The 15,642-nt window shown below is 47.1% G+C and overlaps 1 protein-coding gene across 2 annotated transcripts in view; it reads right to left on the minus strand.

The window, feature by feature from the left end:
* Positions 1-15,642, minus strand: part of DENND5B (DENN domain containing 5B) — a 70,967-nt gene that overhangs the window by 1,866 nt on the left and 53,459 nt on the right. For both annotated transcript variants that reach the window (XM_069763283.1, XM_069763282.1), the window contains 2 exons: positions 3,868-4,042; positions 1-1,339 (listed from right to left, as the gene is read on the minus strand). The exon at positions 1-1,339 is cut by the window's left edge and continues 1,866 nt beyond it. In XM_069763283.1, coding sequence (XP_069619384.1) covers positions 1,156-1,339; positions 3,868-4,042 — 359 coding nt within the window. In that variant the 3' untranslated portion in view covers positions 1-1,155. The remainder of the gene's footprint in view (positions 1,340-3,867; positions 4,043-15,642) is intronic.

The following is a 15,642-nucleotide window of genomic DNA, read 5'->3' on the forward strand; positions in this document are numbered from 1 at the left end:
AGGCCGCGCGCTCAGCGACATCACTGGAATGACTGCGGGATAGGCCGCACGCTCAGTGACATCACTGGAATGACTGTGGGATAGGCCGCGTGCTCAGTGACATCACTGGAATGACTGCGGGATAGGCTGCGTGCTCAGTGACATCACTGGAATGACTGCGGGATAGGCCGCGTGCTCAGTGACATCACTGGAATGACTGCGGGATAGGCTGCGTGCTCAGTGACATCACTGGAATGACTGCGGGATAGGCCGCGTGCTCAGTGACATCACTGGAATGAATGCGGGATAGGCTGCGCGCTCAGTGACATCACTGGAATGACTGCGGGATAGGCCGCGCGCTCAGTGACATCACTGGAATGAATGCGGGATAGGCCGCGCGCTCAGTGACATCACTGGAATGAATGCGGGATAGGCATGATGGGATAGGCAGCAGGTTCAGTGATGTCATCGATTCTAGTAAAGGTGAATACCGCATGATAATCAACATCACCGGCACTAGTGAAGCCATTGGCTGCATGATCAATGATGTCATCTATTTTAGTGACCGGATAGGCTGCGCGCTCAGTGATGTCATCCGTTCTCGGGGATCTCACCGGCTCCAAGTAAGAAAATAAAAAGCTGAAGAAAAAGAGTGTGAGTAAAATGGACGTTTCTACCGCACACGGGCGCCTGTCACTTCACGGCTCAGAATATTTCTACACAACGGAAAAACAAATGAGCGTCTGGCGAACAAATAATAATCGAAGCACCGAGTCGGGGACAAGAAGTTCTTGCAGTAATTCCACCATCCAGGAGGAAGTTCAGGAATTAGAAAGGAGTAGAAGAGAAATCCGCCTGGAATATACTCCGCCTCTTTATAAAACTACAGCCGTATATACAGACACAGCGGGAAAATACTCTATTGTACTAAATATCTGATTCAAATATACTAACAGTGTGAAGACACCAGTGGCGGCGGCGGCAGCTACGTACGGTGGAGCCGCCGGCTCAGCGCTCACGCGCTCCCAGTGACTTGCTACTATTCAGTGTATTGCAGCACAGAACTCTGCAGTGCGGTATAAAGGTTCAGAGAAAACTCTGAAACGGAAAAATATAAAATCCAGAAAAAAAAAAAAGAAGTGGAATCTAATACTGTACAGCGTCCCGGACGCGTTCCTACACGTCTACGCCTTTAGTAAGCGACCCCTCCAGGACGATGTTAAAGTCTTGTAGAGTCTGCAGGACCCGGACGAGAGAATTGACCATCATGTTGTCTCTCAGCAGAGCAGTCTCCTCGTACATCCGAGTGATGGCCGGACACTCGGCCAGAAGGGGGATCCACTGGGCCAGCAAGTGATCCCTGGAAAGAAGGAAGATCGAAAATATCAGAAGTGTGAGATACACGGATCTGGAAAAAAATAAACTCATGTAAAAAAAAAAAAAAAAAGGTCGGTGCCCTCCCTCCCTCCCTTTCTAACTGACTAAATTTGTAGTCTGTAGCTATGGAGATACATAGTTTTGTATAGGAGCTGTATACTCAAAACAGTAGGTGGTTTTTAACCCATTTAAAGAGGTCGTCTGGACACAACACATTAAAAAACCTATCCATAAGTCAGGGACCGATTAGTGGGTGATCACCTGTTGATAGGTTATCAATAAGCTGTGCCGTGACAATCAATTTAAAGACGTAGGCACTTCTCATTATTTTGCACACCTTATAAGATAAGAGAATATTTATTTAATTAGTTTGAGCAATTACACATGCATGTATACCAAATGTGATTTTTTTTTTCTACACTTTTACATGGGGAAATAGGCAATTTAAACCATTTTTTGTAAAAAAAATAAATAAAAAATAAATAAATTATATATATTTTGCTCAAAAAGATAAGCGGAACACTAAAATACCACGTCCTAGTTATCTCTGAATGAAATATTCCAGTAGCAAATTTGTATTCATTGCATAGTGGAATGTGTTCAGAACAATAAAACATAATTATCAATGTAAATTGAAATGAATATCCCATGGAGGTCTGGATTTGGAAAGGTACTCAAAGTCAAGTGGAAAATCAAATTACAGGCTGATCCAAATTCAGTGGAAATGCCTCAAGACAAGGAAATGATGCTCAGTAGTGTGTGTGGCCTCCATGTGCCTGTATGATCTCGATATGCCTGGGCATGCTCCTGATGAGGCGGCAGATGATCTCCTGAGGGATCTCCTCCCAGACCTGGACTAAAGCATCCGCCAACTCCTGGACAGTCTGTGGTGCTACGTGACGTTGGTGGATGGAGCGAGACATGATGTCCCAGATGTGCTCAATCGGATTCATGTCTGGGGAACGGGCGGGCCAGTCCATAGCTTCAATGCCTTCATCTTGCAGGAACTACTGACACACTCCAGCCACATGAGGTCTGGCATTGTCCTGCATTAGGAGGAACCCAGGGCCAACCGCACCAGCATATGGTCTCACAAGGGGTCTGAGGATCTCGGTACCTGATGGCAGTCAGGCTACCTCTGGCGAGCACATGGAGGGCTGTGCGGCCCTCCAAAGAAATACCACCACACACCATTACTGACCCACTGCCAAACCGGTCATGCTGAAGGATGTTGCAGGCAGCAGATCGCTCTCCACGGCATCTCCAGTCTCTGTCACGTCTGTCACATGTGCTCAGTGTGAACCTGCTTTCATCTGTGAAGAGCACAGGGCACCAGTGGTGAATTTGCCAATCCTGGTGTTCTGTGGCAAATGCCAAGAGTCCTGCACGGTGTTGGGCTGTGAGCACAACCCCCATCTGTGGACGTCAGGCCCTCAGACCATCCTCATGGAGTCGGTTTCTTACAGTTTGTGCAGACACATGCACATTTGTGGCCTGCTGGAGGTCATTTTGCAGGGCTCCGGCAGTGCTCCTCCTGTTCCTCCTTGCACAAAGGCTGAGGTAGCGGTCCTGCTGCTGGGTTGTTGCCCTCCTACAGCCCCCTACACGTCTCCTGGTGTACTGGCCTGTCTCATGGCAGCGCCTCCAGCCTCTGGACACTACACTGACAGACACAGCAAACCTTCTTGCCACAGCTCGCACTGATGTGCCATCCTGGATGAGCTGCACTACCTGAGCCACTTGTGTGGGTTGTAGAGTCCGTCTCATGCTACCACGAGTGTGAAAGCACAACCAACATACAAAAGTGACCAAAACATCAGCCAGAAAACATTGGTACCGAGATGTGGTCTGTGGTCCCCACCTGCAGAAACACTCCTTTATTGAGGGTGTCTTGATAATTGCTAATCATTTCCATGTGTTGTCTATTCCATTTGCACAACAGCATGTGAAATTGATTGTCAATCAGTGTTGCTTCCTAAGAGGACAGTTTGATTTCACAGAAGTTTGATTTACTTGGAGTTAGATTCTGTTGTTGAAGTGTTCCCTTTATTTTTCTGAGCAGTGTATAATTAGTTTATCCATTTACTACACAAACACTACGGTATTACAACGTATTGCGAGATCACCGCTGTAGCGGGCCACATTGCTGCCTGCTTTGTATGGCGGTCATTACTAAGGGGTTTAATCAAAACTTTTCTGAACTTTTACTATTCGTCTATGTATGAAAGCCATGAAATCCATCTCATGGATTCCTTTTGAGGACATTTATTGTCTACCAAGGAAAATCCTATAAATGGGGTGATAGATGTGGATCCTACCCATCTGTCTTGAGAAAGGGGGTCTCCTGAGTTCTGCCACTTCCCCGGCTTTTAGTTAACGTTTATAAAAGATCCGAAAATAGGCAAATACGTGGACTCTGCCTTTACTTGTATCTGACCCTCCTATAGAAGGAGCGTAGAAGAAGGGTCTGCGGCCATCACGGCCCCCTCCCGACATCGCGCAGCATCTCACCTTGCTCCGAGGCAGACGAGGAGCTGGAACTTGCCATCTTTGCCGATGTTTCTGGGAGCCGTGACTATGGTGTTGACGTAATGGCAGAAGGTTTTGAAGGACGATCTCTGCAGCAGCTGGTCTTCCTCGCCGTCTCCGATCTGATCGGTCGCTTCAAAGAAAACCACGGCTTTCTCTACAGAAGGGAAGACGGCACATCGATCAGAGAGTGTACATAGGAATACAAGTCACGTTCTGAATGCAGCTTTGGATGTGATTGGAGTAAAGTCGAGCTAAATAAATACAATAAGGTTTAGACGGCGGAGTTAGGCTATGTGCACACTTTGCAGATTCCACTGCGGATTTTTCCGCAGCGGAATTGCAAAATCCGCAGTGAAAACCCATCGCGGTTTTTACTGCGGATTTATCGCGGTTTTTACTGCGTTTTCTTCTGCGGATTTTCAACTGCAGTTTTCTATTGGAGCAGCTGAAAATCCGCAGAAAAGAAGTGACATGCTGCGGAATGTAATCCGCAGCGTTTCCGCGCGGATTTTTCTGCAGCATGTGCACAGCGTTTTTTGTTTCCCATAGGTTTACAGTGAAATGTAAACTCATGGGAAACTGCTGCGGATCCGCAGCGGTCAAATCCGCTGCGGATCCGCAGCAAAATCCGCAAAGTGTGAATATAGCCTTACACTTTAAGGATTTGCATCAGGTCTACGTGCAGCGTCTAAGGGCTGAAAACATACAGCGGTACCAGGATGCAAAAAAGCACTTCGCTTTCAAGGCGATTTGGGGGGGGGAATGTGACATTTAGTAAAATGTCAGGCTGGAACTTGGCGTCCGTGATCAGCAATAACCAGACACTGACATGAGCTGACATTTTAGCTCTTAAAGGGGAAGTTGGAAACAGCGTGATGACCAGCGTCTGCCTGCAGGTGGCAGCACTCAGTTAAGAGCTGCCGTTAGAGTTGAGCGACCTTGACCTTTTTAGAGTCGAGCCGGGTTTCGCGAAACCCGACTATCTCAAAAGTCGGGTCGAGTGAAATCGGCCGATTATGACGTAAAGTCGGGATCGACCGAAACACGAAACCCAATGCAAGTCAATGGGGCAGCATAGTCGGCAGTGAGTGGGGGCCAGGAAAACACCTAGAGTGCCCATTTTAATGTCAAAACCATCCATTCTTCTTAATGAAGCTTGTCAAGCGTAATTTACCTTATAATAATTGGAAGGCATTTGAAATTGGGGGTCATTTGGCTAAAGTTGTGGTGGGTAGGGCTGGTTCAAGTAATTAGTGGGCCCAGGAAATCTGGACCACGTCACGGCAGTGGAGCAGGGAGAGGTAAGTATTTCAACTTTGCAAGTGCTGTGAACCTGAGCAAGCAGGGGGGGCCCACTCGTTGGCATTGGCACTGGCACAGGGCCCCTCAAAGTACAGCGGTGTGTTTGCACGGCGGGGGCGCCTCCCACCGGCAGCAACACTTTTGCGTACCATGAGAGGCCCTGTGCCAGTGACGTCGCCAACTAGTATTCCTCCCCCCACCTGATGAAGGAACCTGCACTTTCATCTGCACCTTCCTCTTTGTCCCCGTGTAAGGTGGTATGGTATGCGGGAAGGGGGACCTGACTTTCAGCAGGGTCACAATCTTGCAGTGTAGCGTGCACGGGAAATGTTGCGTTATGGGTCAATGTACCAGCAGACTCATCTATCACTGGCTGGGCAATGGGCAGGATGAGGAGGAAACACAGATATAGGCCCAAAGAATAAAGTGGGCTAAATGCAGTTCAAAATTGGTAACACAGGACTAATCAGGGGGCATTGCAGTGGAGGACAACTGGAATGAGAGGCTGACACAGAGAGTAGGCCCAAATCAGTAAGTAGTCGAAATGCAGTTCAAAATTGGCAACAGTAGTAAACAGGCGGCACAGCTTTGTTCAGTGGAGGAGAACAGCAAGGAGTGGCAGACACCGATAGTAGGCCCCAACCCAACTAGTAGGCCAAATGCAGTCTAACATTAACAACTACTTAACGAGCGCCTGAAAACGGAATTTCAGGACAGGAAACCAGGAGAACAGCAAGGAGCGGCAGACACCGATAGTAGGCCCCAAACCAACTAGTACGCCAAATGCAGTTGTTCCGTTTAACCACAATTTAATGAGAGCCTGAAGATAGAAGTTCAGGAAAGGCAACCTGGAGAACACCTTGGAGTGGAACACACCATCTCTCTACACCCCATACCCAATTTGTAGGTCTAATGCAGCGTAGTTTCCAACAACTACTAAACGAGAGCATGATGATCGAAGCATTGGCGAGGAAACCTGGGGAACACCTTGGAGTGGAACACACCATCTCTCTACAGTGGAACACACCATCTCTCTACACCCCATACCCAATTTGTAGGCCTAATGCAGCGTAGTTTCCAACAACTACTAAACGAGAGCCGGAAGATCGAAGCAATGGAGAGGAAACCTGGGGAACACTTTGGAGTGTAACACACCATCTCTCTACACCCCATACCCAATTTGTAGGCCTAATGCAGCGTAGTTTCCAACAACTACTAAACGAGAGCCGGAAGATCGAAGCAATGGAGAGAAAACCTGGGGAACATCTTGGAGCGTAACACACCATCTCTCTACACCCCATACCCAATTGGTAGGCCTAATGCAGCGTAGTTTCCAACAACTACTAAACGAGAGCCGGAAGATCGAAGCAATGGCGAGGAAACCTGGGGAACACCTTGGAGTGTAACACACCATCTCTCTACACCCCATACCCAATTTGTAGGCCTAATGCAGCGTAGTTTCCAACAACTACTAAACGAGAGCCGGAAGATCGAAGCAATGGAGAGGAAACCTGGGGAACACCTTGGAGTGTAACACACCATCTCTCTACACCCCATACCCAATTTGTAGGCCTAATGCAGCGTAGTTTCCAACAACTACTAAACGAGAGCATGATGATCGAAGCATTGGCGAGGAAACCTGGGGAACACCTTGGAGTGGAACACACCATCTCTCTACAGTGGAACACACCATCTCTCTACACCCCATACCCAATTTGTAGGCCTAATGCAGCGTAGTTTCCAACAACTACTAAACGAGAGCCGGAAGATCGAAGCTCAGGAAAGGCAACCTGGAGAACACCTTGGAGTGGAACACACCATCTCTCTACACCCCATACCCAATTTGTAGGCCCAATGCAGCGTAGTTTCCAACAACTACTAAACGAGAGCCGGAAGATCGAAGCAATGGAGAGGAAACCTGGGGAACACCTTGGAGTGTAACACACCATCTCTCTACACCCCATACCCAATTTGTAGGCCTAATGCAGCGTAGTTTCCAACAACTACTAAACGAGAGCCAGAAGATCGAAGCAATGGAGAGGAAACCTGGGGAACACCTTGGAGTGTAACACACCATCTCTCTACACCCCATACCCAATTTGTAGGCCTAATGCAGCGTAGTTTCCAACAACTACTAAACGAGAGCCGGAAGATCGAAGCTCAGGAAAGGCAACCTGGGGAACACCTTGGAGTGTAACAAACCCTCTCTCTACACCACGGAAGGACTGATTCTTAGGAAGGAAGGCTGTCGGAAAGAAGCAGGGCGCGTCCGAGGGTGATTATATTCTTATTAGGTATATACTCACCCTCGGACGCGCCCTGCTTCTTTATTTGTAATGAATGTTTATTTGCAATGTGGTTTTGACTTACTCTATTTTTTTGGTAAATAATGATTTTATTATTTTCATTGTTTTGCATCTTCTTGGCAATAATATAAAGAAGACGCGACAGGACAACACTCGGTGGATGCCATATCTGTGTTTAAAATTGAAAAAACCTTTCAGTTAACTACTTGCAGGAGAAAGTTATTGTAGCTGGTGGCCATTTTTAGTACTGTACCAGATTTTTGTTGTATGGGTTTGTTTTTAATGTTAAAATGTCTGCATTTGATATCTCTCCAGTATTTTCTTTTTTATAAGCAAAATACTTATTTTTATATTTTCTGATGTTGGTTCCAGGGGTACACGGGCAGCAGTGGTGTGGTCAGTGGAGGCCTAGTGGAAGGAGTGACCGCAGACAGGCATCGAAGGCCTAAAATAATAACACATGGCTGTAGGCAATTTTAAATTGGTTCCAGGGGTACACGGGCAGCAGTGGTGTAGTCAGTGGAGGCCTAGTGGAAGGAGTCACCGCAGACAGGCATCGAAGGCCTAAAATAATAACACATGGCTGTAGGCAATTTTAAATTGGTTCCAGGGGTACACGGGCAGCAGTGGTGTGGTCAGTGGAGGCCTAGTGGAAGGAGTGACTGCAGACAGGCATCGAAGGCCTAAAATAATAACACATGGCTGTAGGCAATTTTAAATTGGTTCCAGGGGTACACGGGCAGCAGTGGTGTGGTCAGTGGAGGCCTAGTGGAAGGAGTGACCGCAGACAGGCATCGAAGGCCTAAAATAATAACACATGGCTGTAGGCAATTTTAAATTGGTTACAGGGGTACACGGGCAGCAGTGGTGTGGTCAGTGGAGGCCTAGTGGAAGGAGTGACCGCAGACAGGCATCGAAGGCCTAAAATAATAACACATGGCTGTAGGCAATTTTAAATTGGTTACAGGGGTACACGGGCAGCAGTGGTGTGGTCAGTGGAGGCCTAGTGGAAGGAGTCACCGCAGACAGGCATCGAAGGCCTAAAATAATAACACATGGCTGTAGGCAATTTTAAATTGGTTCCAGGGGTACACGGGCAGCAGTGGTGTGGTCAGTGGAGGCCTAGTGGAAGGAGTGACCGCAGACAGGCATCGAAGGCCTAAAATAATAACACATGGCTGTAGGCAATTTTAAATTGGTTCCAGGGGTACACGGGCAGCAGTGGTGTGGTCAGTGGAGGCCTAGTGGAAGGAGTGACCACAGACAGGCATCGAAGGCCTAACATAACAAAAATGTCAATACAATGGTATTGTCAGTGGCAGGCATTGAAGGATGTCAGCGCATAGACTAAACATTGGTGGAGCTGTGAGATAATTTTGCAAGTGGTAGAGCACTGTTTGAGCTGGGGTGGGGGGAAACTGTCTTGTGGCCGGCGGTACAGGCCCAGGGCCCCTCATATTACAACGGTGTGTCTGACGTTGGGTGCGCACCACCACCGCCAGAGACACTTTATTGTACTAGGAGGGACCCAGTGGCAGTGCCGTCGACCAAAAGCGGGCTCACCCACCTCTTCAGACAAACTGCACTCTCACGGGTGCTGTCGCCAAGTGTCGATACCACGGCCCCGTGTGGGGAGTTTGGCCATTTAGTGAGGTGTAAACATGTCATATGCTGGACAATCAGGTGCAGAAAATTACGAGATTGGAAAAGGCATTCAGAATAGTCCACAGGCAAGACCTTTTCATAGGAAAGCTAGGTGTCAGCCGGGCAAGGTGGGGCAAAAGATTTCGAAATCCAGTTGTGGTTCATTTTAATGAAGGTTAGATCATCTACATTTTGGGTAGCCAGACGAGTCCTTTTTTCTGTTAGTATTGAACCTGCAGCACTGAATACTCTTTCTGATAGGACACTAGCTGCCGGGCAAGCAAGCTCCTGCAATGCATATTCTGCCAATTCTGGCCAGGTGTCTAATTTTGATGCCCAGTAATCAAATGGGAATGACGGTTGAGGGAGAACATCGATAAGGGATGAAAAATAGTTTGTAACCATACTGGACAAATGTTGTCTCCTGTCACTTTGAATTGATGCTGCAGTACCTGTCCTGTCTGCGGTCATAGCAAAATCACTCCACAACCTGGTCAGAAAACCCCTCTGGCCAACGCCACTTCTGATTTCTGCCCCTCTAACTCCTCTGGTCTGCTGGCCCCTGCAGCTCGTGTGAGAACGATCACGGGCGCTGTGTGCAGGGAATGCCAGAAGCAAACGGTCAACAAGAGTTGATTGTTTGGTTGCTAATATTAGTTCCAAGTTCTCATGTGGCATTATATTTTGCAATTTGCCTTTATAGCGAGGATCAAGGAGGCAGGCCAACCAGTAATCGTCATCATTCATCATTTTAGTTATGCGTGTGTCCCTTTTGAGGATACGCAAGGCATAATCCGCCATGTGGGCCAAAGTTCCAGTTCTCAAATCTGCGGTTGTGCTTGGTTGAGGGGCAGTTTCAGGCAAATCCACGTCACTTGTGTCCCTCAAAAAACCAGAACCCGGCCTTGCCGCGCCACCAATTTCCAGTGGCCCCGGAAAAGCTTCCTCATTAAAAATATAATCATCCCCATCATCCTCCTCCTCCTCTTCGCCCGCTACCTCGTCCTGTACACTGCCCTGGCCAGACAATGGCTGACTGTCATCAAGGCTTTCCTCTTCCTCAGCTGCAGACGCCTGATCCTTTATGTGCGTCAAACTTTGCATCAGCAGACGCATTAGGGGGATGCTCATGCTTATTATGGCGTTGTCTGCACTAACCAGCCGTGTGCATTCCTCAAAACACTGAAGGACTTGGCACATGTCTTGAATCTTCGACCACTGCACACCTGACAACTCCATGTCTGCCATCCTACTGCCTGCCCGTGTATGTGTATCCTCCCACAAAAACATAACAGCCCGCCTCTGTTCACACAGTCTCTGAAGCATGTGCAGTGTTGAGTTCCACCTTGTTGCAACGTCTATGATTAGGCGATGCTGGGGAAGGTTCAAAGAACGCTGATAGGTCTGCATACGGCTGGAGTGTACGGGCGAACGGCGGATATGTGAGCAAAGTCCACGCACTTTGAGGAGCAGGTCGGATAACTTTTCAGGAAGCACTGCACCACCAGGTTTAAGGTGTGAGCCAGGCAAGGAATGTGTTTCAGTTGGGAAAGGGAGATGGCAGCCATGAAATTCCTTCCGTTATCACTCACTACCTTGCCTGCCTCAAGATCTACAGTGCCCAGCCACGACTGCGTTTCTTTCTGCAAGAACTCGGACAGAACTTCCGCGGTGTGTCTGTTGTCGCCCAAACACTTCATAGCCAATACAGCCTGCTGACGTTTGCCAGTAGCTGCCCCATAATGGGAGACCTGGTGTGCAACAGTGGCAGCTGCGGATGGAGTGGTTGTGCGACTGCGGTCTGTGGACGAGCTCTCGCTTCTGCAGGAGGACGAAGAGGAGGAGGAGGGGGTGCGAACGGCTACAGCCAATTGTTTCCTAGACCGTGGGCTAGGCAGAACTGTCCCAAACTTGCTGTCCCCTGTGGACCCTGCTTCCACCACATTTACCCAGTGTGCCGTGATGGACACGTAACGTCCCTGGCCATGCCTACTGGTCCATGCATCTGTTGTCAGGTGCACCTTTGTGCTCACAGATTGCCTGAGTGCATGGACGATGCGCTCTTTAACATGCTGGTGGAGGGCTGGGATGGCTTTTCTGGAAAAAAAGTGTCGACTGGATAGCTCGTAGCGTGGTACAGCGTAGTCCATCAGGGCTTTGAAAGCTTCGCTTTCAACTAACCGGTAGGGCATCATGTCTAACGAGATTAGTCTAGCTATGTGTGCGTTCAAACCCTGTGTACGCGGATGCGAGGCTAAGTACTTCCTTTTTCTAACCATAGTCTCATGTAGGGTGAGCTGGACTGGAGAGCTGGAGATCGTGGAACTAGCGGGGGTGCCGGTGGACATGGCAGACTGAGAGACGGTGGGAGATGGTATTGTTGCCACCGGTGCCCTAGATGGAGTGTTTCCTACTACGAAACTGGTGATTCCCTGACCCTGACTGCTTTGGCCTGGCAAAGAAACCTGCACAGATACTGCAGGTGGTGCGGAAAATGGTGGCCCTACACTGCCGGAAGGGATGTTGCGTTGCTGACTAGCTTCATTGGCCGAGGGTGCTACAACCTTAAGGGACGTTTGGTAGTTAGTCCAGGCTTGCAAATGCATGGTGGTTAAATGTCTATGCATGCAACTTGTATTGAGACTTTTCAGATTCTGTCCTCTGCTTAAGGTAGTTGAACATTTTTGACAGATGACTTTGCGCTGATCAATTGGATGTTGTTTAAAAAAATTCCAGACTGCACTCTTTCTAGCATCGGATACCTTTTCAGGCATTGCAGACTGAGCTTTAACCGGATGGCCACGCTGTCCTCCAACAGGTTTTGGCTTTGCCACGCGTTTTGGGCAAGATACGGGCCCGGCAGATGGAACCTGTTGCGATGTTGATGCCTGCTGCGGCCCCTCCTCCTCCGCTTCAGAACTGCTGCCGCCTGCACCCTGTTCCCCCAATGGCTGCCAATCGGGGTCAAGAACTGGGTCATCTATTACCTCTTCTTGTAGCTCGTGTGCAACTTCGTCTGTGTCACCGTGTCGGTCGGTGGTATAGCGTTCGTGATGGGGCAACATAGTCTCATCAGGGTCTGATTCTTGATCAGCACCCTGCGAGGGCAATGTTGTGGTCTGAGTCAAAGGACCAGCATAGTAGTCTGGCTGTGGCTGTGCATCAGTGCACTCCATGTCAGATTCAACTTGTAATGGGCATGGACTGTTAACTGCTTCACTTTCTAAGCCAGGGACGGTATGTGTAAAGAGCTCCATGGAGTAACCCGTTGTGTCGCCTGCTGCATTCTTCTCTGTTGTTTTTGCTGAAGAGGACAAGGAAGCGACTTGTCCCTGACCGTGAACATCCACTAACGACGCGCTGCTTTGACATTTACCAGTTTCACGAGAGGAGGCAAAAGAGCTAGAGGCTGAGTCAGCAAGATAAGCCAAAATTTGCTCTTGCTGCTCCGGCTTTAAAAGCGGTTTTCCTACTCCCAGAAAAGGGAGCGTTCGAGGCCTTGTGTAGCCAGACAACGAACCTGGCTCCACAGCTCCAGACTTAGGTGCAATATTTTTTTTCCCACGACCAGCTGATGCTCCACCACTACCACTACCCTCATTACTAGCTGACAATGAACGCCCCCGGCCACGACCTCTTCCACCATACTTCCTCATTGTTTTAAAAACGTAAACAAACTAACGGTATTTGTTGCTGTCACACAAATTACACGGTGAGCTATAACTTCAGTATGATTTAGCTACCCCTTTACAGGTGAGTGAGACCACAACGAAAATCAGGCACAATGTTACACACTCTGTTGTTGGTGGCAACAAATGAGAGAGATGCCACACATGCAGGACTGTCACTGAAGCACAAATGTAAATATTAATCTCCCACTGATTTGATTTTTTTTTTTTTTTTAAGGGAGACTTTAGGAAAAAAAAAATAATAGAATAAAATGATTTTTTCAGGAAGAATTTAGAAACCAAATAAAATAAAATGATTTTTTCAGGGAGAATTTAGAAAACAAATAAAACAAAAAAAGGCTTTCTATGGCCCACTGAGTGAGAGATGACGCACACAGGAGTCAGGAGTGGCACACAAGCCCAGAGGCCAATATTTATCTCCCACTGATTGATGTAGTGATTTTTTCAGGTAGATTTTGGAACCCAAATCAAGCTAAAAAAATAATAGGCTTTCTATGGCCCACAATTGGAGAGAGAGAGATGGCACACCCAGGAGTCAAGACTGGCACACAAGCAGAAAGGGCAATATTAATCTCCCACTGATTTGATTTTTTTTTTGTTTTTTTTTCAGGGAGACTTTAGGAAAAAAAAAATAGAATAAAATGATTTTTTCAGGAAGAATTTAGAAACCAAAGAAAATAAAATGATTTTTTCAGGGAGAATTTAGAAAACAAATAAAACAAAAAAAGGCTTTCTATGGCCCACTGAGTGAGAGATGACGCACACAGGAGTCAGGAGTGGCACACAAGCCCAGAGGCCAATATTTATCTCCCACTTTTTTTTTTTTTGTTCCAGGGAAAATTTATAAACCCAATAAAAAAAATAATAAATAGGCTTTCTATGGCCCACTATCTGAGAGACAGAGAGAGATGGCACGCTTAGGACTGGCACACAAGCCCAAAGGCCAATATTAATCTCCCTTTTTTTTTAAGGGAGAATTTATAAAACAAAAAAAAAATAAATAGGCTTTCTATGGCCCACTATTTGTGAGAGAGATGGCACGCTCAGGACTGGCACACAAGCCCAGAGGCCAATATTAATCTCCCACTTTTTTTTTTTTTTTTCCAGGGAAAATTTATAAACCCATTAAAAAAAATAAAAAATAAATAGGCTTTCTATGGCCCACTATCAGAGAGAGAGATGGCACGCTTAGGACTGGCACACAAGCCCAAAGGCCAATATTAATCTCCCACTGATTGATTTATTGATTTTTTCAGGTAGAATTTAGAACCCAAATAAAGCAAAAAAAAAAAAAAAAATGGGCTTTCTATGGCCCACTGAGTGAGTGATGATGCACACAGGAGTCAGGAGTGGCACACAAGCCCTGAGGCCAATATTTTTCTCCCACTGATTGATGTAGTGATTTTTTCAAGTAGATTTTATAACCCAAATCAAGCAAAAAAATAAATAGGCTTTCTATGGCCCACTGACTGAGAGATGACACACACAGGGATGGCACTCTAGCAGAAATGTCAATCTTAATCTCCCACAAAAAAAAAAAAAAAAAACAGGGAGTGTCCTTCAATTACTATCTCCCTGCAGTAATCTCAGCCAGGTATGGCAGGCAGCAATAAGGAGTGGACTGATGCACAAATTAAATAAAAAGTGTGTACAAACCAAAAAGATAGCTGTGCAGAAAGGAAGGAACAAGAGGATTTGTGCTTTGAAAAAAGCAGTTGGTTTGCACAGCGGCGTACACACAGCAATGCAGCTATCAGGGAGCCTTCTAGGGCAGCCCAATGAGCTACAGCGCTGAGGGGAAAAAAAAAAAAATGTAGCTTCCACTGTCCCTGCACACCGAAGGTGGTGTTGGGCAGTGGAAATCGCTACAGCACAAGCGGTTTGGTGGTTAATGGACCCTGCCTAACGCTATCCCTGCTTCTGACGAAGCGGCAGCAACCTCTCCCTAAGCTCAGATCAGCAGCAGTAACATGGCGGTCGGCGGGAACGCCCCTTTATAGCCCCTGTGACGCCGCAGACAGCAAGCCAATCACTGCAATGCCCTTCTCTAAGATGGTGGGGACCAGGACCTATGTCATCACGCTGCCCACACTCTGCGTTTACCTTCATTGGCTGAGAAATGGCGCTTTTCGCGTCATTGAAACGCGACTTTGGCGCGAAAGTCGCGTACCGCATGGCCGACCCCGCACAGGGGTCGGATCGGGTTTCATGAAACCCGACTTTGCCAAAAGTCGGCGACTTTTGAAAATGAACGACCCGTTTCGCTCAACCCTAGCTGCCGTATATACAGGTCTGATGCTCCTCGCCTGTCCGTGTATTCATGATTTCCACTTCGTAAATAATAATTCGGTCCATGTAGCCGTTTTTGGACGACTTTGTTATTTGCGGGATAAGGTGTTGTATTAAATTTTTTACTATAATATAGTAAAAAAAAAAAGGGTAAAAAAAAAAAATTCCAAGTGGGGTGAAGTGGTGAAAAAAATAGCACATTGCCACTATTGTTTTTTTCTTTTTATGGCAGTATATAAAAATATAACGAACTGGCAAAATGATTCTCCAGATCAGCAGGATTACGGGTAGATTATATATATTATATATACACATATTTAGTTGTTTTACAAAAGTTCTGAATATTTTTACCGTACCGTACCTTCATCCTGTTGCATATTTTGGGCGGGGGTGCTGTGACCAAAAACAACCCCCCAAAAACGGCAGTTATCGAGGATTGATTTTTTTCCCCTCCTCATCTTTACTATTTAAAGGGAACCTGTCACCCCGTTTTTTCAGTAGGAGATAAAAATACCGTTAAATAG

This window comes from Ranitomeya imitator, chromosome 4 (assembly GCF_032444005.1).
Source record: "Ranitomeya imitator isolate aRanImi1 chromosome 4, aRanImi1.pri, whole genome shotgun sequence".
NCBI lineage: Eukaryota > Metazoa > Chordata > Amphibia > Anura > Dendrobatidae > Ranitomeya > Ranitomeya imitator.